The sequence below is a fragment of the Lucilia sericata genome, unplaced genomic scaffold, assembly GCF_015586225.1.
Source record: "Lucilia sericata isolate MDLA Ls3-8-SP2 unplaced genomic scaffold, ASM1558622v1 Contig000021F_arrow, whole genome shotgun sequence".
Taxonomy (NCBI): domain Eukaryota; kingdom Metazoa; phylum Arthropoda; class Insecta; order Diptera; family Calliphoridae; genus Lucilia; species Lucilia sericata.
Window position 1 is genome coordinate 1041352 of NW_023994059.1, and position 26679 is coordinate 1068030.

The following is a 26679-nucleotide window of genomic DNA, read 5'->3' on the forward strand; positions in this document are numbered from 1 at the left end:
TTTTTAAACTTTATATAGTAAACTCTTTTTAATGCACCTTTCTTTTTTAACCTTCGCATTGCCAAGACCCAATCGAATATAATTCATAGAATAGAATTGCAAGTAAAAACTGATAAAAAAAAAGGTTACGATCATCCGTATGTTGAATGTTAGAACATTTCCTGATACAAAACGATGTTATTAAAAGAAAACCCCTCCCGGTCGATTTCGGCAGTACCAAGATTAATATATTTGCAGTTAATATATTCGAATTTTGATTCAGAAAATAGTGAAATAAATTTAGTAAAAACTCGATTCTGATTTTAATAAGTATTTATTAAAATATTAAACATATATTTCTAGTATTAAGAAAATTAATCGGAATCTGATCAGAATTTTAGTTAACCTTTTATATCTGTATTAGGCCTCGACAATTTTTCCAAATTAAACCACTGCACATTGACCATGCATTATAGAAAGAAAAACAAAAAGATTTTGAGTTTTATTGAATTTAAAGAGAAAATTTATTTTCATTTTTTATTTATATTTAGTTTTGGATTTTAAATACATATTTTACGGATTAAATAAAGGCATTTTTATTAATATTTTTCTGTTCTTATTTTTGTATTACTTTTTTATAACTTTTTAAGTATTTATCAACAACAAAAAAGACACTGAAAGAAAAACATATAATTTTTTTAAGGGGAATTTTCTTTTTCAAATTAAATGCTTTTATAAAAAGTAAAATATTTAGTTAAAAATTTTGCATTGTGATTTTTCACAATTTTAAGAGAAAAAAATATTTTTTTTTTGTTTTATAATAATTTTGTTTTTTGTTATAAAAAATATTTGAAATTTTTCATATATGTAAATATGTAATATATATTTTCGTATGTATTAAGTATTCGCAACTGCATTTATGTAGATGGCAATTTAAAATACTCATTTAATTTTTATTAATTTGTTTTTTTTATACATAAATACGTTTATTTACGTAATTATTAATGACGAGGCTAATAAAATAGTTGTATACACTAAATTTTTATTTGAAAATAATAATAATAATAATATCGTTGAGAATTTCTTCTTGTTTTTAATTTTAAGTTAACTTTAAGTTTGTGTGTTATAATTATTTTTTGCTTTTTTGTTTTTTGTTTTTTTTTTTTATCAAAAATAAGTTAAAAAACTAAATTAACAAAGCTACAAAACCCTTTTTTCAGCCTCATAAATATAGTAGTTTTTAGTTTCATTTTTTCAAAGAAAAAGACTCTTTTCCAAGTTATTTAAAGATAAATAAAAAATTAATTTTTTTTTGTATTTAATTTTAAAAAATTTGCTATTTATATTTATTTGTTGTTTTTTTTTTCATATTAAGATAAATTAACTTTACAAGTATTTGGAATCTATACAAAAATTAAAGGATTACTTTATTTATAAATATAAAAAACAAAGAATTGTAATTCAATTATCTTAAAAGAGGTCAAAGTTTAAAGCAGTTATTTATTTATTATAAATAAATTAAAAATAACTAATTTAATTTAAATACCATCAAAAAAATCCTATAACATTTTTTCTTTAGCATTTCAATAAATATATTTTTAGGTATGTATAGGTTGTTTTTTAGGTTATTAATGTTTAATCTTTTATTTGTTGGTTTGTTTACTATTATTTGTATTAGCTTTTTAATTATATATGTAATATTAGCAATAGTATCACTTAGGAAAGTTTATTTTTTTTCTGTTTTTTTCTTTAATAATTTCATTTAGCTTTTTCTTGGCATTAAATTAACTTTCTTTTTATCATTCTTCTCTTGCATTCTTTCAATTACTTGTTTTCTTTCTTTTGTATTCATAATAAAAAAACATTACTAACAAATACAATACAAATAAAAATATAGTATTAGAATTAGAATTAGAATTAGAATAAGAATAATTTAAACTAAATTAAGGCTAATTTTTTTTTTTTAAATGTTATGATTACAGTAAACGTAATATAATTTATATATGTAGTAAGGTTAGAGTTGTTGGGTATGGTGGTGGTGTGAAAGGTGACGGGCGAAGAGAGTTTAAAATATATGTTAGATCGATAGTAGTTTGGGAAGAAGATGACGAAGAAAAGAGAGCAAGCACAGCTGCTGATTTATTTAGTTTGTTTGTTTGTTCGGATGTAAATTTAATGTAGCAAGTCATATAAATAATGATTGTTTTGTAGCAAACACATCATGTCATATTAACACCCAAACATCTGCTAGAGTATTCATAGACCACATAACTTATGGAAACGGCTGGTAGAACCTTTATGAAATTGGGTGTTATGCCACGATAAAGACCACAAATGCCCTCTGTCCGTAAAATTTTACGAAATACGCCAAACATGTTGTCATCGTTGCCAGCACCAGCTTGTTTCAAGGGTATGCCTCCCATAGGTGATCCACTTTGTTTCGATTTAAGCACGACTGTGGAATATGGAAATAAAATTGAAAGGTTAAATCTAAGTCCAGATATTCAAATAAACAATGTTTCAAATTACCTTGAGCTTGTAGTCGTGTCCTCACTAGTGCCAAAGGATATGAACACACTTGACCCAATGTTGAGGATGCACTGCCACACGCTAGTAATACTAGAAAACTGGGTTGTTCTGTATTGTGACTACTTAAATAATTCTTCTTTAGTGTTTCGTAGACGGCCAAGTCAATGCCCGCGTATGGTATAATGCCCAACATATTTGGAATGTAACCGCGATAGAAACTGCGTAAACCCTCATGGACGTAAATCTTTTTCGCCGCATCCAAAATACCACTGTATTGGCCGGTTTTGCGCAAAGCTAAACGTGTCTTTAATACTTCCATGGGATAGATAGCGGTCTGTGAAATGCCACCGGCTGCAGCACCGGCCATAAAACGTTCACCAATTGTCATTTGACGTTTATCGTCGCCACGTATCAGTCGTTTAATTTTCTCATAGGCAGCAAATTTTATAGCCGATTCGGGGGCAATTTTTATAACATTAATACCATTACCACGCCACATACTACGTAAACCGCCCTCCTTAAGCATATATCTTAAACTATCTGAGATTCCTGTCTTGTGTGTTTGGACCTGAAAGCAGAGAGAGAGTGATAGAGAATTACATTAATAAATTTCATTTAAGTATAAATATTAATAGCAAGATATTTACCTGCAAAAACACTTTTATTCTATCTAAGGGAGCTGTGCATGTACGTGATACAGCACCAGCAACACCACCAGCTGCCAAATGGCGCCACCACATGCCACTTTGTAATTCTGTTGCTGTAAAGTCATCAGGTACGTTCATATCCTCACCAATATCGAGGTACTAAAATTATACAGATGATTACAAATTATTAATTAATTTAATTAAAGTTAAAGAATTTCTTTCGTTTAATATAAAACTAATAATATTTATATTTTTTTACAGCATACATACAGGCTCATCCTCATCATGTAATATTTGTATAAGCATTTTGAATTGATTTTTATAATTCCAAATGTTTTTGTTTCGTTTTTATTAGTTTTCTCTGACTTTCCAATTTGTATTATTACTATTATTATTTTTATGGTTGTTGCAAAATTACTATGTATTTATTGCAATTCATTACATTTAACAAACTCAACTAAAAAAAACAAATTAAAAAATCACGTAATAGACATTATAGTCGTTGATGATACACTGATTTAATCATTTATTATTATTATTTTATATAAACGAATCGAGCATCTACTAGATACTAAAATAATAAAAACTGCGCTCTTAAAATGTATGCCTTCGAATGCAAGTGAATTAAAAACAAAAACTAACAATCAAAAGGGGAAAAAATAAAAACAGTTTTCTTTTTGTAAATTAAACAAAATAAAAAAGCTGACAAAATTATTTGCATTATTTTATTTACACCTTAAATTTAAGAGTAAACAAATGCAATGTTGTGGAGCTTTCTAGTGAGAAAAGAGCAATTTTTTACACTTCTAATGGTGAAAAAAATATAGTATATTTACACAAGTTTTTAGGCATACTATGTAACTGTATGTGTGTATAAATGAATGTTAAATGTCTGTAATTGAAAATTGCATAAACGTAATAGAAAATAAATCAAAGAGAGAAAATTGCATGGGAGATAAACATCGAATTATTTTTGCATGTAAGACAAATAAAAGTTGTGAATTTTTGAGATTTAAATCAAAATTATTGATTGCAGCCAGACCTTAAAAAGACAAACATATTCTCTATTCTTTTGAAAACCCTCGAATCTTTTAGTTTACAAACTTAAAATATGAACCATAGAATGATTTGATCAATTATTTGACAACAAATGTACACATTTCTTCATTTTATTTTTTTTTTAATTTTAAAAACATCTGTTTTAATCCTGCTGTTAATAATGAAAACTGTTAAACTTAAGATTTCTAGCAACTACTGCTGTTTTCTTTAAAAAAAATAAGGCTGTTTTGTTAATCTTTAACGTAAGAACACTGTTCTGTTAAAACAAAACAAATTCTAAAAATAAACATATTATATAAAACAAAAACACTAACATTTGCAGGTAGGAAGAAAATTGGAAGCTGACAACATACGAAAATAAATGCAAAATATTTTTAAAAAGACAAACGCAAAGAAAATTATTTAATTTCTGATGTATGTACATAATTACAAAATATACAAATAACAGGCAGACAATTTTATATATGTACTAATGAAATACATAAGCAATTCAATTTGCAGTGTCAATGTCATTTACGGACAATATATAAAAAAATAAATAAGAAAAATTAGAATTGTTTTAAATACACACAAAAGAAACACAAAACATTTAAATTTTCCGCATTTGTTAGCATCTATCATTAAATATTGTAAAGAAATAGAGAGGGTGAGAGAAAATTTAACTAAGAAAATACTACGTAATTAAATTTTATGTATTGGCCACATATGTATGTACATTTAAATATGTAAATATACTTAAGAAAATAAAATTGGCAAATGAATGATGGCAAAAACAGCCATAACTTTGGCTAATAAACCAAACTACCGAATTCTAAGACATTTTTATAACAGGAAATCAGAAATATAAAAAACTTTTTCAATGTTGTAGGTACATATATAAAAATCCAAGTTATAGAATTGGAATATTATTAAAAATCCCCAAATTACTAAAAACCTTCAACAAGAACTTTTTATTATAAAAAATACTATCGAAACTAAAAAATTTTAAATAAAATTTTATAAATTTCTGTTAAAAAAAAAATAAATAACAAGTTTAATTTTCAAACAGAAATTACGCTCCAAACTTTAATTTTTTTTTTGGAAATATAAATTAATGATTGTAAGTAAACCTTGTAAATATTGTTTAAGTTGTTTTAAAGTTCGAAAACCTGTAGCCCCAGACATCATTTTAAAAATGTCACCATGATATACAATCACACATATAAATATTGTATCTGTGTATGTTACATTTAAGAGAGAGGGAGAGGATAAGGAAAAAGAGTGTGTGGTTTTTATTATCTTTATAGAACCATGAACATTTTATATATATAAATATTTTTTCCTCAACATTTCTATAAAGCGTAAATTTATACAAGTTGAAACTAGAATTGCTGATGCAATAATTTAAAGCAGTTGCTAAGAAAGATTGTTTTCTTAATTGTTAATGGGAAATGTCAATATATTTGAAATTTTACGAAAAAAAACTTAAATGGTTCATTGAAAATTGTGTAAATAAAATTATTTATTAGTTATTTATGTTTTTCTTAAAAGAAATTAAATTTTCATAAAATATTTTATTAATAATAAAAAATTCTAGAAAAGTTTGAACAAAATCTATTGTAAAAATTTTGTTTATTATTTTTTTAAATTTGCTTAATATTCGTTTACAAATAAAAAATAAAATCACGAGAAAATTTTTAACTTGTTTAATTAACACTTTAATACCAAAACGGCTAGTGCAAAATACTAAAAAAATTTCTTTATTATAAATAAAAAACAAATCTAAAATCTAAAGTATTTTTCCAAAAAACATATTTTGCAAAAATACAATTTTATTAAATAAAAAATTAATGATAATTGAAAAAGTCATCAAGCGGAAAATAATTAATGTACTAAGGAAAATTCCTATATAGCTGTTAAAATTTATTAAATGATCAAAAAACAAACATTTAACAAAATATATGTATAAATTATCAATAATTTGTTTACACAACAAATTAGTTAAAGGTAAACAGTGAAAATTTTATGAATGAATTTTTTCATAAAGAGAAATACTCTTATTGAGTAGTAAAAACCATCTAAAAAAGCTTTATAAAACCGGTTAAATAACAAACGAAAAAAAGTTGGAAAACTATAAAATACTTTTGGCCAAAATACAAGAAATACCAAGTAAAGGCCGTTTTACTTAATGGCCTCAATTTTATTTATGTAATATTTATTTATCAATAAAAATAAATGCAACGTATTATTAACAAGAAAACAAAAAAATCAGTGACCTATTCACTGACAATAAAAAGTGTGAAAAATATTTATGGGAATTTATTTAAATAAACAACTTGATTTGACTGACGTAGGTAGTTTTTTGTTAATTTTATTGTTGTTTACTGTCTAGAGTCACAAGAGAAGATAATTTTTAATTTAAAAAAATAACATAATAAAAAATATTGTATCATTTGTATACATTTCATTGACGTAATATAAGTTGTGCCCCCACCTAAATACGAAATACATTTGCAACGTAAAAGTGAAAAATAATTCAATTTAAACAATTTTTTTCCACATTATTTTTTTTTTTTTGTTTAAAATTACGGTGTATAGAGCCAAGCCCCCACTTATTCATTCATTCATTATAATATGGAAGTACTTAAATAAATGAATATTAATATATTTATGAATTTTGAGCATGAGTCATATTTTTAAAAATAAATCTAAAACTTAAAAAACATTAACCACTTTGATGGCATTTAAAAAAAGCCAATCCAAACGACCAACCTCAATAAATAAAACGTGTATAAATGCGATCTATTCGACAGTAAATTAAAAAATAGTTTCTAATTTTTTCTTCTTCTTTCTTCTTTGAACATGTTTAGATCTATTGACGAACACACTTGGCAACAAGCGTCTTAACAAAGTTTTATTAAAATTCGCATTAGCAAATGTTAAATTCCTAACGAAAACTTTTTGAAATATGTTGGCGAATATATGTATATGAATTTAAATGGCTGAAACGCATTAAAATATGTATAGGTAAGCTACATATGTATGCCGTCAACAAAGCATACAAATAAATTTTGAAAGTGGAACCTGTATAACATGAACATTTGAATAGCCCAAACATAATTAGTTTTATTTTCAAATTTTCGTTATGATTTTTTTATAATTTTATTTGTTTTACTAATAAAAACTTAATATTTTCCTTGTTTTCCTACCATTTTTATATTGTATCATTAAACTGTAAACCTCGTAACCAAGTTAACTGATAAAACTCAATATGTGCACTTGTTGCTTTAAGTTCAACAAGTATGTCGTTTAAAATTCCAATCACATTTATAGGGGAATCACTGTCAATTTAAAGAAATTATATTTACGCTGTTGCTAAGCAAAGTTTAGAGTTATTTTTTGTATGTGTGAACTCATATACTAACATATAAAACGAAGGCGTTTTTTGAGATACAAATGCGTATGAAATACAAATGAAAGAACAAAAAAAGAGCACTAAAATAGCAGCTATATTGTAGATTCATTGATCTTTAATAAACAAGAGCACTAAAAGGAAATGTCTAGAACTTAAGAGAACTAAGAAATAAAAAATTGCAAAAAAAAAAACAATTATAAAAATTGATAACAAAATATTTAAACTGGAAATAAAACCACACAAATTCTAAGAAATCCCAAATACCAGTAATAAAATGTGAATCATATACGCTAAACTGTTTTAAAATTAATTTAAATTATTCATAGTAACGTTTATTTAAAACACCAAAGGGGAAATACCATAACAAAACGAGTTTAATTTTTTTTATTTCTTTAGAGGAGAGCCTTGAAAATAAAATATGTTACTGCTATTTATTTCAAAAAAAAACTTAATTAAAAATTACTAAACAATTGTTTGTATTTAGTATTTTTTACATACCATACTCATCATATCACGGAATATGATGGTAAAATCTTCCAATACATCGCCACTCACAGCCATTTGATGAATATTATAATATTCATGAGACATATTGTTGTGTAGACTATTACTTCGCAACATTATGTCATAAATGTGTATTAAAATTGGAATTTGTTAAAATAATATAACAAAAATGTTTGAGTATTTTTCTTTGTTTTCTGTTTGTCTTTGTTTAAGTTATTTTTTTTTATTTAAATAGTTTTAAAGTCACTATAGACTAGTTAGTTGTAGCAAATATTTTGTAAATTTAAAAAAAAAATTACAAAAATTATTTTTAAATCACAGTTCGTTTTATTAAGTCTTTTTGGTTTATTGTTTAAATTTATATTTAAACTTGGTATTTGTTTTTTTATTAAACTTTCACTTGTTTTCTTTTTAAAATAAACAAATATTTTATTTTTAATTGAAAAACAAATGCAGTTTTTCACTTTAATTATATTTCGTTATACAAAACACTTTTGATTTGTGCTATTTATTTTAATTAAATCACTTTTATATTTTTGTATAATTAATGCAAATATAACTTTAAAATTAACTCCATTTCATTGTAGTTTTGAGTGAGAAATAAAGAATTTTCTTTTGGAAACAAAAATTCAAACAAGTTAAACTGAATCTTTTTTCACAAAAGTTTTCCCAAAAAACAAGAGTATTTTTGCTTTGACTTCCGCTTTCTTTTTAAGCCTAGAAGACACGTCCAATACACAAGCCAGTTGCTGTGAGACTAATTTCTAGTGACTCTGTTTTGTATTGTAATATTTAAAAATGTTTGTGTTTTTCGATTAGTAGGTATATTGTTGTTGCTTTTGGCACAAAGTACAATTTAGCTACTAGCAACTGGTGGCCAACATTGAAATGAAAATCAACCATACACTCTCATTTTAACAAATACACATTTAATTTTAGACGTTGGTTCTCTTGGTTCGTTAGTCTTTTGTGATAACAATACATATCTTCGTATTTGTTCGCTAATGTGAATATTGTTTTTATTCGAATAAGCTTTTTTTAAATAATTTTGTTTAAATGTACAAAGTTCTTTGAAATTGTTTTCTTATCAATTTTATTGAATTTGGAATATTAAAGATTAAAATGAATTTAAAATTTTATATACCTAATTACTAAAAAAATTGCAAAGTTATTGGAAATAATTTGTAAATTTTTTCTTTTACAATGTATATTTTCGAAATAAAAAAATTAAGTTAAAGCAGAAAGACAACTGTTAATAATGCTCTGAAATTTCCACCAGTTCCCGAAGCCTAAAGAATTTGAAAATTTGTAAATAATTCAAAACTAATTTCAAAGTTATTTTCGAAAAATTGAAAGCTTCTAATATATTATTCATTATGACATTTCTTAAAGATATTCGAAAATTTAAACTTATGTTCGAAAATAAAAAAATCTACAAATCATGAGGGCTCATTTAAAATATAATGTTTGTTTCATTTAAATTCAAATTTCTACATTTTCCAATTTCAAATTTAATAAATTTAAATTTAGATTTTAAGTGAAAATCAAAATCTTCGGCTTGCCACAAATCAAGACGTATTTAAAACAGATCTACTTAAGTAAGTGGCTTATCAAAATTGTCGCGCTGCTAACCAAGAATGTACAAAAATTCTAAAATTTAAAAATTTCCATATACAAATTTATTTTTTATAATTATCATCTGCTGACTTGGCTTATCGCTTAAGAGGGGTTGTCTTGCATCAGCAGGTAAATTAAATATAAACATATTTTAAAATTTGCGGATTAGAAACAAAGGATGCTGAATGAATGCAGGCATCACAGCTGTCATTTTTATCTACCAATAATATTGACCTTTTAAATTTACAGATTAGAAACAAAGGAATGAGGATTCACATTGACAAAAGGTAAGTTTTGTTTACTGAGAATTAAGTTTTTATAAATTAGTTTTCTAAGCCCGCCTTCAAATCGGTTATTTATGCTAAATATTCTAGAAAGTTTAACTGCCAAGAAAAACCAAACTTTAATTTTAATAATTTATTGAGGCTGGCTCAATTAACTAAAAATTAAATTAGAAAAGTTAAAAAAAAAACAAATTAGCAATCATAATATTTACTAAATAAAAAGTGAACTTTAATCAGCAACAAAACTATTGTATAATTAAAAAGTGTATTTTTGTGTAATGTGTAAAAAAACAAATAAATAAAATAAGTAATTAACACATCTTTAAATAAAAATAAACAATCTAGAAATAAAGTTTTTCTAAATGTTATAAATATATTTTTTATAATATAAAAAAAAACTATTCATATTTTTCTACTACGCAATAGCAAAAAAACTCGTGTATTTTTTTTGCAAAACTTATCGTAGTGGGATTTATGGAATATACGCTGCCTCATTTAGAAAAGTCATTATTGATAATATGAATGAATGTCTGGTTTAAAATTATTGCTAATTGTTGTCAAATAATTAATGCGAAAGCTTTTTCAACTATTTCACTAGATTAGATTTTACACAAAGAACTCTTAAAAGGAAAAAAAAAATATTTCCGAAAATGAATTTTAAAAAATGGCGTATTAATGCAAAATTATTATAATATTTACTTTAAATTTCGGCACTAAAAGTTTTTCCAGTTGTTTTCCATTAAATACAAATTTTCAATTTAATTTTATTTTAATTGTATTACAACGTGCTAACAAGCAAGTATTTTCTAAACATTAAATACTAAAATCTTATATCCTGCAATATGTTTTTAGAACTGTTCATAACAAATAAGCGAGCGGGTGGGTGTTTTTTTTTTTTTCTATTTTTAATAAGGGATGTTTTTATTTTCATCAATGTTTATAACGATGCGTTTAAAAACACGTAAACAAAGATTTATCTAGTAGTATTAAATAAATTTAATTTTAGAAACTATTATAAAACTCATTTCTATTTATTTATAAATCTGGCCACAATTAACAAAATAATAACATTCATTAATGAAATCTAATATAAAAGCTGGCAATACAATGATCAAATATTATTTTTAAAAACAAAGAAAGACATTTTTCAATTAATTAAGAAAGAAATTTGATTAAAATAAAACTGCCAAATAAAAAAAAACATCAATACTGAAAGTGTATATGTATGTGGGCTTCATTATCAAAGTAAGCATTGTGACTGACTAACTTAGCAACCAATTAAGTAGAAAAGATTGTTTGATTAAAATTTAAAAATAGAAAATAACATATACTTTTTGCCACATATTTATCTTTCTTTAGAAACAATTTCTGCTCCTTTTTTAATTTTCTACTTAAAAAAAAATAACTAGACGTACGAGTTCCAACAAGATTTCGACACGCCCATATATTTTACCGTTAAAATCAAATGTTAACAACAATATAATTGAGAACGAAACTTTGACTAAATGGCAATATAATTTTACTGCATATCCGCCAAATAAATTTCACTTAATTTATAGATTAATGACTTTAAGATAAAATAAATTGTTTATTTAAATCAATTGTTCACAAATGCAAAAATACTGACCCACAATTATGGCAACGTACATATGTATATTTCGTTTACATTAATTTGTACATTTAGCTTTAATGACGTTAAATTATTTATTTAAATAATTTACAGTTAAGAGTACAAATCACATGTTTTATTTTGTTTTTTATTTAATCGTAAAATTTCGCACGAAAATTTATTGGCACTTTTTTCAACAAATAAATAAATAAATAATACAAGACTTGTGACTAATTAAGATCTTTAGATAAAAAATATATTAACAAAATTGGGTGTATGTTGTATAGACAAACAGTAATTTTTGCTGGCAGTCCCACTCATTTTATCCCAAAAGAATTTTTATTTAAAAATATTGTGGGAACAGAAAAAAATGTTGGCTGCAGTTTAGATTAGATTGATTTTAAAGTGCTACATTAAAGATAAAATAATTGAGAGCATTCAACCTAAAAAGCAGTATATGCAAATTTGACCTTGACAAGTTTGTCATAATGTTTACGAAAAAACAGCATTAGAAACCAAAATAACTTGTCCACATATTCACTAAAGCAAAATTACCATTTATTTTCAATTATAAAAACTTCCCAGCAAAAAAATTTGATTACCAAGTAAGGGGTTAAAATGCTAAAATTTACATACACAATAGCATTTTAAGTCATTATTTGATTGGTGATGTTATTGGAGGTAAGTCCTTACCACAATCGCTTACTAGCAATTAGAAGATGAACTTATGAATTAGAAAGTATTTATATAACACATTACTAATGAGACGTTATATGTAATCAGGATGCTATGTAGTATGAAATTATTGTAATCCATTTAAATCCCCATTAATTGGACTTAATTTTAACAACTTTAAAATGTTCCCAACTTGGTATTTTCGAAATAAAGAGATTTTTTAACTGCTAAAAAATGTTGACCAATCTAAATTGGAATTGTAATATTTCGGCGTATGATTCTATATATATATCACTTAAATTATATCACAAATATCATTCGACAGCTATCGCATTCCCTCTTAAATTTCTAACAAATTTCATAATCAATCGCTTGTTTTGTTTTCCTTTTATTTTTTTTTTATTTAATTAGACAAAATTGCTAACATGTATTATTACGGCAATTGATAATACCAGTCAGTTCATGTAATGATTGTTAGTTTTTGTATATGTATGTCAATATTGCATATTGTCAATTGTTAAATAAAAATCGCAACACACGCCATTTAAAAAATCAATAGATTGGCACTAAAATGTAGATGCTAATTTATGGTTCCCTTGGACTATCAGTATTCTTATATATCAGAACTGTTTTCATTCCGAATCGCATAAACATATTAGGAATATTTAAAATCAATAAGTATAAAAAAGAAAAGAAAAACGAGTAGTACAAATTAGCATTTTTTTAATGTAGTCTCTTACGTTTATTAGTAATTAAGTTTTGATTTAATTAGTTACCAAAACACGTAATAGGAATATTGACGTAAGAAATCATGTTTTTGTTGCTAAGACATAAGACTTTCACATAAAAAAAAAGAGTAAAGAATATATGTATATAGAATTTGTTAAAAAAAAAACTAGTTTTAGAACAAGTGAAAAAATAACCACTTCAGATTCTTGGTCAGCATTCATGCAACTAATGACCAATACTTCTAGATCTCATTCTCTCGAACATTGTCGTGATTCTAAAGTACTTCTAAGAAGTTTTTCAGGAACCAATTCCACGGCAGTAGTTTTACATTGGTAGTACACCAGTTTTTCAAAATTTCAAACAAAAATCGCTGAAATAAGAACTAGTTCCTGAACTGTTCTAACACAAAAATTGTTCTAGAACAAAAATTAGTGATGAAAGAACTGGCTCCAAAACCGTTCCATAGAATGAGTATCGACTCGACATAACTCTGTAATAACTCTAAAATAGCCCAACTCTTTTCGAAGTACTCTATAAATGACCGAAGTGAGTATAATAAAACGTCATCCTGTACAAAATACAGCAACAAGTATGTATTTACGCTAAGAGAAATGTAGACGACCTTAAGACATTAAAAGAAACAAAGTATAAGTTAGTTTGGCTATAGATCAGTAGTATATTTTTGCTTTTCTTATGAAAAAAAAACAACACTACGTAAAAACCTCAAGTTAACAACAGTATAATTTTTTTTCACAAACAGTCACTCATAATGACTACACGCGCCTTTCAAATAAAATTACCTCTACTAAGAAAATTTAAACACACACCATCATTATAAAAAACAATTTACTCACACGTTTACATATTGATAAAAGGGGGCTCGTTTTATATTTTAAGTTGTGTGATTGGTCAAATACGATGTGAATTGAACTTAGAAAAAGCTTTTTTTATTTTTATGTACTTTTTTTAATCTACAGAGTAAAATAAATATTGCATTAAAATAAAAATTATGTACACACGTGTGTATGTATAAAGGCAAACAATTTCGGTTTGTTTGTCTTTTTTAGTCTGGGTCTCTTTATAAAAAAAATATTTAATTAAACTGTTTACTTGTCATGACAAACAGCAAAACTCAATTAAATAAATATGAAAATATGGAATTTTATAGGTAAATATAAAACACATTTTATGGGTACAGACGTTGAACAATATTTAAAAATAGTTTTATCATAATTTAAGCAAACAAAAGAGTGACAGAACGTGAGTAGATATGCAGGAAACAAGATAAAAAATAATTCACATGAAAAAGGCATTACAATAATGATTTCTGTGACCAAAAATGATCTAAATTTAAAACCTAAAGTTCTTAAGCTGGAATTGTGCTTTTTAGACAATATGCACATCTATACATACTACATATGTATATGTGTTATTGAAAGCTACAACAGATAATTTCTAATCTAGTTTAATCTGCCTAATTCAACATTTATAGCAGTGTTTATTTCAAATAATTGCAATTTTTTTAGAATATTCTCTCCGTAAGCAGCTAGAATGTGAAAACAACACATTTGTTGTTTTATAAATATGTATTAGCACACACACCCCATAAAATTTCTTTATCAAGGTCATTGGGAGTGTATATTTTTGACATTTTGTCGTCATTTATTTTAATACAAATAATAATGGAATATTTTTTATTTGAATATATGTATGTACGTTATTTTTTATTTTATTTTGTAACAGTAAATCAAAAGCACATGATCAACAATATGATGAAATGAACTAAAATGAGAGCAAGATATTAGGAAAACGTAAACAAAATACCACCTACTCACAAACAAGTGTCAATATTTATAACTGCAGAAAGAAAAAAACTAAGTATTTCATGGCAAAATGATTAGTTCTAAAGTTCAAGAAAATAGGAAAAAAACATACAATTTCATATGACAAAATAAAATACGCATTTATGATAATGAATGAACAAGTTTTTCATTCACCAACTAAAATATTTCAATTGCAGGTTAATATTTCAGTTATTAAAAACATAAAAGGGAAGTGTTAATATTTTATTTATACAGTTATTTCTATTAATTTCTTTTTAAAATAATCGCTTTATCTCATTTCTAAATATTGTTTTATCTATTTCCTTTTTGAGTCATGAGATAATAAAAAAGTTCAAACTTCAACATACGTTTCAACGTCTATAATATGCTATATTTTAATAAACAAATGTACAATAATGGAAAAACTACAAATCATGTTAACCCACTGTGATAATTTTATTTTGGATTATGGCCTGTATAAACAAGGTTATTGGAATAAAGAAATTGAAAAAAAAAAACAATTTTTCAAACACCACAATTTAACTTTTAGAAAAGTGGTTTCTATTTCAAAAAATAGAAATAAATATTTTTGAGTTTCTCATACCGATTCCAAAACCCGTTTCTTAATATTTTGTATAGTTTATGAAATAATCACGATATTTTGGGACATTTTGACATTTTTGTGGACCAATCGTTTAAAATATACCAAGTATGTTCTGAGAAGACTTTGGCATATGGGTCAAAACAATATACTGACAATAAGTGTTCTTGGTTGTATTTATTTAAGAATCAAAGTAATTATACATTTTTTCCAATCTTGGTGTACAAAGTACAAAGTTTATAATACCGATACTCATGAAGTGTGTAAGAAGCTATGTAAAATCGTGGACCAAGATTGTGCATTTTCAATATCAAACAGTACCGAACAATGGAGAATATTTGTAAAAATTTTCAGTCATCTCTTTTAGGAACTTTCGTGTCTTCCAGACAAGTTGTTGCAATGAGCCAGACGATATGGCCAAGTTTGGATGGTAAACGCACGTCATACCTCCTACAACTATGTCGTTCTAAGAAAGCGAATATTTGATGACTTGTCAGAATTATTAAATCTAAGATTGGAAAATATTAATGCCTTCATCAGGCACAGCAATCGGTTTTTTACTTCCTATACCTCTATTTTTACATACTCTCATACCTACTCTTTCAGGTATCACAAAGGGAGCAACAGTACTCAAGTGTGCGTCTTTTACAGCCTGAATACCAAAATCTAATAAGGATTCTGAATGCATATTCTTTTGCGGATCTGCGACCAATATTTTGATGTGTTATAAACGGAACGACAAAATCAATTATAGTAATGGGTATAAAAATCATATAGAAATATTTCATTAAAAGTCTAATTTTTATACTCTATACCACTATAGCAGGGAGGATATTATAAGTTTTGTTCCTACACCCATTAGAACCACTTTCTGAGTCGACTAAAGCATGTACATGGCCAAGTAAGCCTTATGTCCAAAATACAGGTTGCAATTTTAAGGTATTTTGAGTAAATTTGGAACAGACGTGTGCATTTAAAATAATTAAAACCGGACTGTTCGATCAGATAGCAGCATAACTAATGTATGTATAAGCTTAAATAATACTGCTCCGCTTTAATAATAAATTAAACGTCAATACTTTACTTATAACCATTGGTAGTGCGGTGAAAATCTGCATAACTAACTATTATATTAAATGTATAAAAACAAATCCCTCCTTCAAATTCCATGAGGATCGACCCATATTTAACCCAAACTCCCATATAAAGTCCTTTTAGAAAATAAGTTTTCCATCGATATTAAGGTAAAATTCAACATAAATGATTTTTTATAAAAAAAAAAAATTATATTTTTTAAGTAGCATTACTTATTTGATTTTATAAGATTCGATTCTTTGAAACATTTGTTGTGTTTATTTATTTTTTAGTACATAATTAGTTTTTTTTTAACTGTGAATCCTAAAAATATACTACACACTTTAAAAACATTTAAAATAATTCTTCGAAGAAATTTTATTTTACCATTTCTTGAACGCCAACTATTGTGTCTAGTAAAACCATTGTATTTTTTATACAATTTTTTTTCTTTTTTACAAACTGCGTTTAATATAAACAAGAACCAAACTATGTGATATACATCAACAGACTGAAGTCAAAAGTTCAAATTATAAACATGAAAAAATATTAGTGTTTTAGGAATCATTAATAGACACCATCGCAAATAACAAAAAAAAAAACAAAAAACAGAATGTCAATAAACTTAATAAACCATAAAAATGCATTAAAATAAAACAAAACAAAGTTCATAAAATGAATATGGTTCCACGATATACAACAGTCTATACACTACATATAAAAAAGTACCATAAAAAACTAATACATATGTGTTGAAATGAAAATATTTGAATTAATAAAGCTGTCATTCAACATTATACACAAAATTTAACATTAAATTAGTTATATTTGGTTAAATTGTTTAATGAATACCTTTAAAAAACTTTCCTGACTTAATCATGAGTAGTTTTTAGCAAAATACTGTATTAATTTTTTTATACGAAAAAAATATTTAAAGAAAATATTGATATTTACAAATAAAAAAAAAACTTGAAGTAAATACACTCTAAGCTTATAAAAAACTCATAACATGGATTGAAATAAAACATTATATAAGGTATATATAAATAAAAAATGTACTTACAGTAGAATGCCGCCAAAACTTAATTAAGTCGTGTATATCCGATGAAGGTGCCAATAACAGAAAATCACGCCATTCATTAAAACTAATATTTAAACTGCCATCTTGATCCATTCTGAATGAAGAAAAAGAATATTAATAAGATTCAAAGTTATTAATTTTTATGATATAAACCTTGATAATAATATCTTAGCTTCTTCCATGTCAACTTCAATACCTAATTCCTTAAATGCTGTTATCAACTCTTCCAAATCGACTTTGCCTAAAAATATATTTTAATTCATACGTTTTTAAAAAAGATAATTAAAAATATTCCTAAATACTACTTATACATACCATCTCGATTTTTGTCCAAGTGAGAAAATTGCAAACGTAAATTTTTCTCATGTTCTCGCACATAATGAACAAATTCAGCGAGTCCCACATCTCCACTTTGTGTTTGGTCAGAGTGTTCCAAAAATTTCTATAAAAAACAAATACATTGGGTCCTTTGAGTTAGATCACAAAACAAACGAAATTTATATGTATCTGAATCAGGTCATCAGGTTTTGCCAATCTTATAAAAAGAAAAATCTTAAATTTTGACAAGTATTTTGTACGAAAATTGTTCAAGCAGATATAAGAGATTATTGTAAATGCATACAAAAATATTTTTAATTTATTCTATTATTTTGTTGAAATGAATCCAAATTTTCATGTAACGACATATTTACACAATGTCCTCTGTTATTTACAGTTGTGCTACTTGGCAAATAAATTGTATACAATAAAACAAAAACACGGAGCGTTTAAAATGACGTGTACTTGTGATTAAGTCATTTGTACGTCTGGTAATGTCTGTAAAATTTTTCAAAAACCACAACAAATAGAAATATTTGTTACACAAATCTTAGACGACAGACAAACGGACGGACAGACTTGACAAAAAAATGTCGATGTTTATTTAACAGGTGTGGTGGCAGAATTGTTCGTCTATTCCGTTTTGATTGTTGTGTTTCTTAAAACGTGCATATTGTTATGCACATTTTAATATTATTTAATGTTTAGTACTTACCTCGGCATAAACGCTCGACAGACCAAATTCTCGCAAGGCTTCTGAGAGATCGTGTATATCGATGCGACCATTACCGTCCCGATCAAGTTGATTGAAGAGATTTTCCAAGCGTTCCTCATCCTCATGTGGCAACTCGGATGGCAACTGGGCATGAGTGGCCGCTGCAGTGTTGACGTTAGTATTGGCACCACCGCTAAGAAACTGTTGTAATGTAGAGGTGTTAAGAGCATTAAGATGAGAAGTTGCACCACTCTGCTGCAACTGCAGGTTTACAGATGAATGATTAAGAGACGAATTGTGATGCGTGTGATGATGTTGTTGATTGTAATGCTGGTGATCAGCTGTGTGTAGTACACTTTGTATGGGTATCAATTTGTGATGAGTTTGTGAACCAGCTGTAGCGGCTTGTGCTGAAGCATTTTTAGCAAAATTTGTTGTAGACGACAAAGGCTTTACAGGTGTTGTTGCGGATGATGGTGAAGATGAGTTTAATGTTGATGATGTTGTAGATGAGTCGGAATTGGTGGACGACGAAGAACCTACACTATTATGAATGCTGCTTCTTGCTGCTGTAGTTGATGGTGTTGTCGTGGAATTCGTGGACGAATCCTTCAACTGTTCAATTTCATTAACATTTGCACTCTTGTTATTGTTACTGTGCTCTTGCGTATTGACCATTCTCAAAATTATTTTTTTTATTTATTTACTTCTACTAATTATTCTTCTTTTTAATGTATCTTCTTAATGTTTGTATGAAAGTACTTGTCAAAAATGAATTAAGGTAAAATAATAAAAATTACTTTATATGTTTGTGTATGTAGTAATTCTTTGGTGTGTTTTTTTATTAATTTATTAAATACTCTTTTTTAATTTAACGCTCCCACTCTCTATGTCTGCCTCTAGTTTGTATCTTTCTCTCCTCGGTTTTTTATATTGCTTTCTCAAATTCAAATGAAAACTTATGGACTCATTTTATTTGCAATCTAGTTCCATTTAATTTAATATTTATTTTGCAAACAAATGAGAATTTAACTAATTTATTACTCCGCGCCTTTTTCCGTTTCTTTTCTATTTTTCAATTGGATTCTTGTATAGTTTTTCTCCCTTTTCTTTAATAAACTAGCAACTTGTTGTTTATATTTAATACTTTTTGATTCGAAGACCCGATGTTAAATGTAAAAAAGCGTTTAAAGATGCAAAACCTAAAAAAATATATATAAAAAATTGTTTATATTATTTTATTTAGAATTTTTGTTTAAAATAATACAAATAATATGTAAAGAATATATGTATATTAACATACATATGTATATATAAAAATACATTATTCACTTTTAAACATTCCGGAAAAATATCTCTATTGTTATTTTAAAAATTTTTAAAAGAATTTGTTTAACTTTTGCTCTTTATTATTCGCAGTTTAAATATACTGCATGAAAACTGAGCTATTTTTGGGGAATATAAACACATACACTCAACAATATCTACATATCTATGAGTCGTTTTCGTCATAGTTTGAAAATAAATGAAATGCTAATACAGCATTAATTCGACGACAAAAATTCAAAAAGAAAATAGCAAAATAAAAAACAAATGAATAATGATTTACTCGAAATCTCATAATAATTTTAGAGATTCTCCTAAAGAAAAAAATATGTTAAATCAAAAGCAATATATGAAGCAAAGTCCAAAAGATATTATAAAAGAACGCATAAAATTAAACAAAACAAGTAACAAGTGCTTAATACGGCTATAGCGAATCTTATTTGCTCTTCAATTTCAATTTAAAAAGGTTAATTTGGTAAAATTTCTTTTTCGCATTTACAAGAAATCTGTGTGAGATATGAGTAAGAATCCAAATTTTACTTTTTAAATATAAATTTCCTACTTATGTATGTGTATTTTTGGGTCATTCTCGCTGACCCAGACATTATTGTGTCGGGTACTAATTACGAATTGTTTGGACGATACTAACCCTAAAAAAATATGGGTAGCTTCTGGGTTATTCGTTTAGCTGGTAACTCTAAAGGCCACCAAGAAGTCAGCTTCAATAAAAAAATTTTCATTTTATTTATTCACTATAGAAGCATTTAAAGCGCAAATATTAGTATCTATTACATAGTAATAAAAAACTAGATTTCACAAATGAACTTAAATAATTAAAAGTATCTAAATGTAAATCACATATGGATTGGATTAAAAAAGTAAGTCGGTCTCAATCAGCAGTAGTACAAATCAAATAACGATAACAAGGGGGTGAACCTTAGCCCTATATTACGACTACAAGTAGGTTGTTATATTAAACAAAGCAAAAATACTCGTTTATAATAAAAAAAACAGCATTGAAAAAAGAGGTAGGTCATGAAGCAAACATTTCCAACAACGAGCACCACATATGACCATTCAAAACTAAGTCTGAAAATTCTAGCAATATAAACTTGTGGATTCCTAGAAGACCGCAATAATACAAACTTATTACATAAGGTTAAAGGAACAAAGCAATGAGGCCAATATATAACACCAAGACGGCTAATAAAACGATAACCAACTTAGTGTACATACTTAATGAATCATGAATGATATTCAATATTTCAAATAGAAAACATCAATCAATATCACAATACCATAGCATTAAAAATATATAACAGCTATTGAATCACCCTGTATGGTTTTTAACATTATAGAAGGATTTTCCCTACATGATATGATATGACTCTAAGACCCAGTAAAATACATACATATGTATGTACATTAGAAATGTCTAAACCTATCTGGTGTAAAATTTTAGTACAATTGGATAACGGGTATCCTTGCGAGAAATCGAAAATGTAAATTTTAGTAAGTAATAGGACTTTTTTGATTTATTTAAGAAACGTCGTCGTTTTTGCTACATATTTGTGAAAAGAAAATGTCTATAACTTTATTATTTGTTGCTCGATATTATTTTATACCTTGTTGAAAGGATGATCTTCTTTAGAAGGTAAGATTTGATCGAAATCTTAAATTTTTTAAGAAATTAAAAAAGTCCTATTATTTACCCAATTTTACATATTTCAATCGAATTTCGGCAAGGGCTCCTGTTATCCGATTTGTCCAAAATTTTACAGCAGTTAATTTTAGACACTAATGAGCAAAATTACACTAACCTAGAAAAATTCATATTTATTAGGCACCTCTAATGTTCATACATCCTAAAGCGGTATTTCGAAACAACTATGAATTTTGTTCAAAATTGCCACATGCGAACTTCGATTTAAATAATTCTAAACCTATCTTTGTACTTTGAACATAGATATGTTCATTTCTTATAAAATCTACTTAAAAAAGTCCTTAATGTTCTTACATCCTAAAGCGGTATTTCGAAACAACTATGAATTTTGTTCAAAATTGCAACATGCGAACTTCGATTTAAATAATTCTAAACCTATCTTTGTACTTTGAACATAGATATGTTCATTTCTTATAAAATCTACTTAAAAAAGTCCTTAAATTCCTCGAAGAACTCTTTAAACTAAGCGGTTACACTTCTTTGTTGACATTCCAGGTGAAACTGTATTGTCAAACCTTTATTTTTATTGCTTCAAACCATTCGTGTCATATATTAAATAAATGTGCAAAATCTATAAGTAGGACAAAAGGTAAAACAATGACATCACACATCTTTGGAATACCAAAGAAGACTATAATCAGTGACGAAACCAAACTGCAAACAAATAAAGGCAAAAATTTTAAATAATTGATTTTCCACATGAAGGCTGCACACGCGCTTCCGCAAAACCTTGAAAACAACAAAAAGAAATGTGAACTAGAATGTAGAGGAGGAAATGGGCAAATTTTTGCTGAAATTTTAAGCAAAAACACAACAAATACTGTCCGGTTGGTTAGAAGCGCATTGAGTAAAGAAGTGGCACATAAAACAACCAAAACCAGCTGATGACTATATTAAAACAAATGGAAAAGTCTATAATCAAAGAGAAAAAATATGTAATACATATATATGTACGTACTATATTATGTACATATGATTATTCTTTGTACATATGTATGTACGTGATGTATTGTGGCAATGTCAGGGGAACTGAATTATAGGTCAGCCAGCGTAACAACCAACTAACAAATTAAATTTATCCATATAACTACATACCTATGTAGGCATGTATTTTTATGATAAATCTACTACTATAAAAATTTTGAACCTCTTCACTTCCCTCCTAGATAACAAGACTCGTCATCACAGTTATCATAAATGGAGAATTTTCTTTCAAATTAATATGATACTTGATACTACCACCTCATCACTATCACCATCCTCACCTCGCTCGCCATTATTTTATCACATTCAATTATAGAAACTCTGTATCCATCCACATACCTATAATAGACGAACGAATTTTCTGTAAATTTCTTTACCTTTTCTTTTTAATTTTTTTAATTCAATGTATTAAACACTCCCAAGAATCTATTTTACGCTTTCCAAAGATTGTGTATTATAATGCATTTAACTCTATTAATACTTTTTTAAATTGAAAATACACAATTTCTTGCTTATATTCCGATTTTTTTTTTCTTTTTGCCAATTTGGCAAATTTATTTGTTTGGCCTTGCTTTTCTCACAGAAAAAAATTATATTAAAAAAATAATTTTTCTTCTTTAATTTTTGTCACTATTTATTCGTATTTTTTCTATCGTAAAATGTGTTCTTGTTAAAAGTTTTTTTACTTTTATAAATGAAGTAAAAATTTCTATTAAACACAATTTTTATACACTTTCTTTTTCAGTCCGATTTTTGCACAAAAAGATGAAAGAAAAATTTGAGCACTGCGCCGACAAATATTAGCGTCGGCGGCTGACGCTAAAAATATCGGCGGCGGCTTAAAATCGACTGTAAGCCGACTAAGTTGTAAAATACGTTTAATTTTTAAATTTTCAACGATTTTTAATAAAAACGGAATCCGAGAAATAAAAATGTGGGAGTTTGGAAGCAAATACAATGTAATTGCTTCCAAATGTATTTAATACATATATTGTTTATAACAACAAAACGGAGCGCAAGCATAAAAGTTGAGTGAGAAATTATGCAGGGATGGAAAAAAATAAAAAAATGTTAAAAAGTATTTTTTTTAATTTTATTAATTCTTCAAAATTAAAAACAAATCCTTTCACCAAGTTTTATGAGGATCGTCCTATATTTTCCCAGGTATTTATTTTTGCCGTATAGTGTAATCTATATAATAAAAATTTTAGTAATCTAAATAACATTTTAATTTGTTTTTTTTTTTCAACTTTATGAAATTAAAAGCGCCTCTTAAAGATCTTTCACATGATATCAAAATTAATTATCAGTCCTTTATGTGAAATATAAATAAAATAAGAAAACTTTAAAAAAGTTTAGTTTTAATTTTTGATTAAAACTAAACTTTTTTAAATTGTTATCGTTTGAAAGGAATAAAATAATATACATATTTCCGAAACCCTACAATAAAATAACCACGCAATGAAATAACCGTAGGTATTAGACAACGGATGTATGAAATGAAACTAGCAGTGTGGAATAAAATAAATATTATTATTGTAAATGCAATATATATATAGAAAAATAGAAATATAGAAAATTCGAAAAGTATAAAAAATAGCATTCGAATGGACTTTCATATCGAAAGGAAATGTCGATAGTAAAATCAAAGTCAAAAGTACTAAATTTGGATTTGATATCGAAACAAGAAAGTTACCAGTTTATACAGACTACGAGATAATATCATTAGCCCAGCTGATCATTGATTATAAGTTTTTATACATAGATTTAAAAATTTATAAAAAAATCGATTTTCGAATATAATCCATTAACGTATTCCAGCGACTTTTAACATTTAAAATATTGATTAAAATAAATTAACAATACCGTTGACAGCGAAGGAATAATTTAACAACAAGGTTGCATTTATGTGTAGTATGTATAAACTTTAAGTGTTGATAAATTAAAAAATAAACAATCTAAAACGCACCTCAACCTATATTTTCGGCGTAAATCAGCCAGCTTAAACTAGTTCAAGGTGTAAATTGCAAAATAAACAAAATAAAATATCTAAGATTTATTTTTATTTCTATTTTTTATTAAAAAAAGTTAGTGAATATCAGCTTTAAATATTATTAAAAAAAAACGTTACAAAAGCAGTTTCAGTGTTGCTAAATGTAAAGAAATATTACTGTGAATGTTAAAAATATCAAGTATTACTGTGAATTGCTATTACAAAAACACATGCTGTTGACAGATTTCTAATATTTGTAATATTTTAGATCCAGATCTGTATTTTTTTTTTTTTGCAATTATTTAAAATTTTTTAAAATAATTGTATGCAATGGAATTTGAAAATGAAGAAGATGAAGTTTTAGAAGAGGTATGTTGTAAATATTGTTAAAATAACGCGAAATTATTAATTTCATGTGTATACTTAGATACCGGTGTTTCTGTCAAAAAATCTTCAAGAAAATTTGTATCTGTTTCAATATCCCACAAAAACACAAGTGTCGAATTTTGAGAGCGCTGCAGTTGTAAACTGCTGTGTAAAACCTTTAAATCATGAAGTCAAAGTTGACTTTGCTTTAGACACGGAATCCCCATTCTATGACCGTTTCAAAGGTGAACAACTGGCATTGGCTGCCGATGGTAAATCACAAGCGAAGGGAGAAAGGCCGACTTTCAAAAGAGGTATTATGGACAAACAAGCATTTGTAAGTTCCACATCATTGGACGATGTCAGCAAATATATTGTGGGCATATATACGGATAAAGAGATTCACCTCTCTCCGCTGACTTCTATTCTACAGTTGAGACCCTCGTTTTCCTATTTCGACAAGGAAGACAAACGCAACAAAGCCGAACAAAAGGCTCTTAACGAAGAGGATGACGATGAAGAACTGCAACAGGTCACAGTTAAATTTGCGCGAACAGGTGGGAAAAAAGTTAAGGAGCGTCAAGGATACGATACCTTTGTGAAGAAGAGTGTCGATGAGCCTTGGTGTGAGACATATTGGCATTCACGTACATCTCCAACGGCAGAGTTGGAACGTCAAAAATTATTTGCCACTAATAGGCAAGGAAGTCACGCCTTAGCTTTGGACACTCCAAAATATGTTGAAAAACTTTTACCAGCAGAGGGCCAAGATCAAGGCATAGATGCTGTTTTGCCAGCTAGAGTCATTAGTAAGGCGAAACTAAAATCGATGAATTTAATGGAACAGCTCAAAGTTATTCTCAAAGATGCCAAAATGCTTTCATTCGATGATATAATGGACATTTTACAAGAAAGTATAGACCCAAAAATTACAGCGGAACGGGTATTAAGAACTTTGCCGCAGGTTGGCATTTTAATACATGGCAACTGGGTACCACAGTCTGAAATTCTTTACCCAAATGAAACACTATCCAATGCAAATGGTGTTAAATCTGAACTTATGATAAGAGCTCGAGATTACGTCGTAAGTTTTATTGGGACCTTTAGTAAATATGTAATAAAGTAATTTTTATATTCTTTCAGCTGTTTCGCTTTTCCCGCACTAATAGTCTTTATCGTCGTCAGGTAATTTTTGCCACCCAGCTACCGCCTGAAGAGGCTTCGGAAGTTTTACAGTCTGTTGCGAAATTAAATACGGATAAAAAGTGGGAACTACTTTTGTCACCTGACACGCAGTTTGAACAACGTTATCCCGATCTAGTACAAAGACAAGAAATGGTGTGGCGGGCCACTGAACAGACATATAATGAAATGGATTATGAAAAATCTCCAAAAAGGGCGAGAAAAAGATCTCAGCGAGATTCAAAAACATACTCCAGCACGACTTTAATTAATTCGGATCCAACTACAAGTTCAACCACTACAGCCATGTAAATTAACATTGTTTTTTGTATTTTTACTACATACTATAGATTTTAAAAAGAATAAAATATAAAAAATTATAAAAAAAACTTGAAGAATACTTCATGCGACCAATGTATTACTTTTGTCGTTTTCAAAACCAGTTCCGTCGGTAATTGTATTTTATG

At 26.9% G+C, this 26679-nt stretch overlaps 2 protein-coding genes across 6 annotated transcripts; one reads left to right on the top strand and one right to left on the bottom strand.

Moving 5' to 3' along the window:
- Window positions 1–1133: 1133 nt before the first annotated feature.
- LOC119608034 (calcium-binding mitochondrial carrier protein SCaMC-2) lies at window positions 1134–23458 on the bottom strand. Of its 4 annotated transcripts, XM_037962266.1 has the most exons (8): window positions 23049–23458; window positions 18639–19840; window positions 17921–18047; window positions 17759–17846; window positions 17588–17699; window positions 3156–3314; window positions 2509–3076; window positions 1134–2434 (listed from the first exon to the last, which is right to left on the bottom strand). In XM_037962266.1, exons 2-8 carry the CDS (start codon window positions 19314–19316, stop codon window positions 2199–2201), a joined length of 1968 nt encoding a protein of 655 aa, XP_037818194.1. In that variant the 5' UTR covers window positions 19317–19840; window positions 23049–23458; the 3' UTR covers window positions 1134–2198. The 4 variants fall into 4 exon arrangements, with proteins under 4 accessions (XP_037818194.1, XP_037818208.1, XP_037818201.1 ...); XM_037962280.1 differs by lacking the exons at window positions 17588–17699; window positions 17759–17846; window positions 17921–18047; window positions 18639–19840; window positions 23049–23458 and adding an exon at window positions 16912–17037; XM_037962273.1 differs by lacking the exons at window positions 17588–17699; window positions 17759–17846; window positions 17921–18047; window positions 18639–19840; window positions 23049–23458 and adding an exon at window positions 8107–8992.
- A 1426-nt stretch (window positions 23459–24884) lies between these two features.
- Window positions 24885–26601, top strand: LOC119608447 (DNA-directed RNA polymerase III subunit RPC5). 2 transcript variants are annotated; one of them, XM_037962885.1, is made up of 4 exons: window positions 24885–25033; window positions 25092–25367; window positions 25464–26114; window positions 26174–26601. In XM_037962885.1, exons 1-4 carry the CDS (start codon window positions 24995–24997, stop codon window positions 26522–26524), a joined length of 1317 nt encoding a protein of 438 aa, XP_037818813.1. In that variant the 5' UTR covers window positions 24885–24994; the 3' UTR covers window positions 26525–26601. The 2 variants fall into 2 exon arrangements, with proteins under 2 accessions (XP_037818813.1, XP_037818805.1); XM_037962877.1 differs by having other exon boundaries at window positions 24893–25033; window positions 25092–26114.
- Window positions 26602–26679: the final 78 nt, after the last annotated feature.

Excerpts from the sequence above, each read along its gene's own strand:
- LOC119608034 (XM_037962266.1), bottom strand. The coding sequence starts at position 19,316 with ATGGTCAATACGCAAGAGCACAGTAACAATAACAAGAGTGCAAATGTT. Across the intron at positions 17,700-17,758 it reads GCTAAGATATTATTATCAAG|AATGGATCAAGATGGCAGTT; the intron begins GTTTATATCATA and ends TTCTTCATTCAG. Across the intron at positions 2,435-2,508 it reads GACACGACTACAAGCTCAAG|TCGTGCTTAAATCGAAACAA; the intron begins GTAATTTGAAAC and ends CATATTCCACAG.
- LOC119608447 (XM_037962877.1), top strand. The coding sequence starts at position 24,995 with ATGGAATTTGAAAATGAAGAAGATGAAGTTTTAGAAGAG. Across the intron at positions 25,034-25,091 it reads AAGATGAAGTTTTAGAAGAG|ATACCGGTGTTTCTGTCAAA; the intron begins GTATGTTGTAAA and ends GTGTATACTTAG. Across the intron at positions 26,115-26,173 it reads TAAGAGCTCGAGATTACGTC|CTGTTTCGCTTTTCCCGCAC; the intron begins GTAAGTTTTATT and ends ATATTCTTTCAG.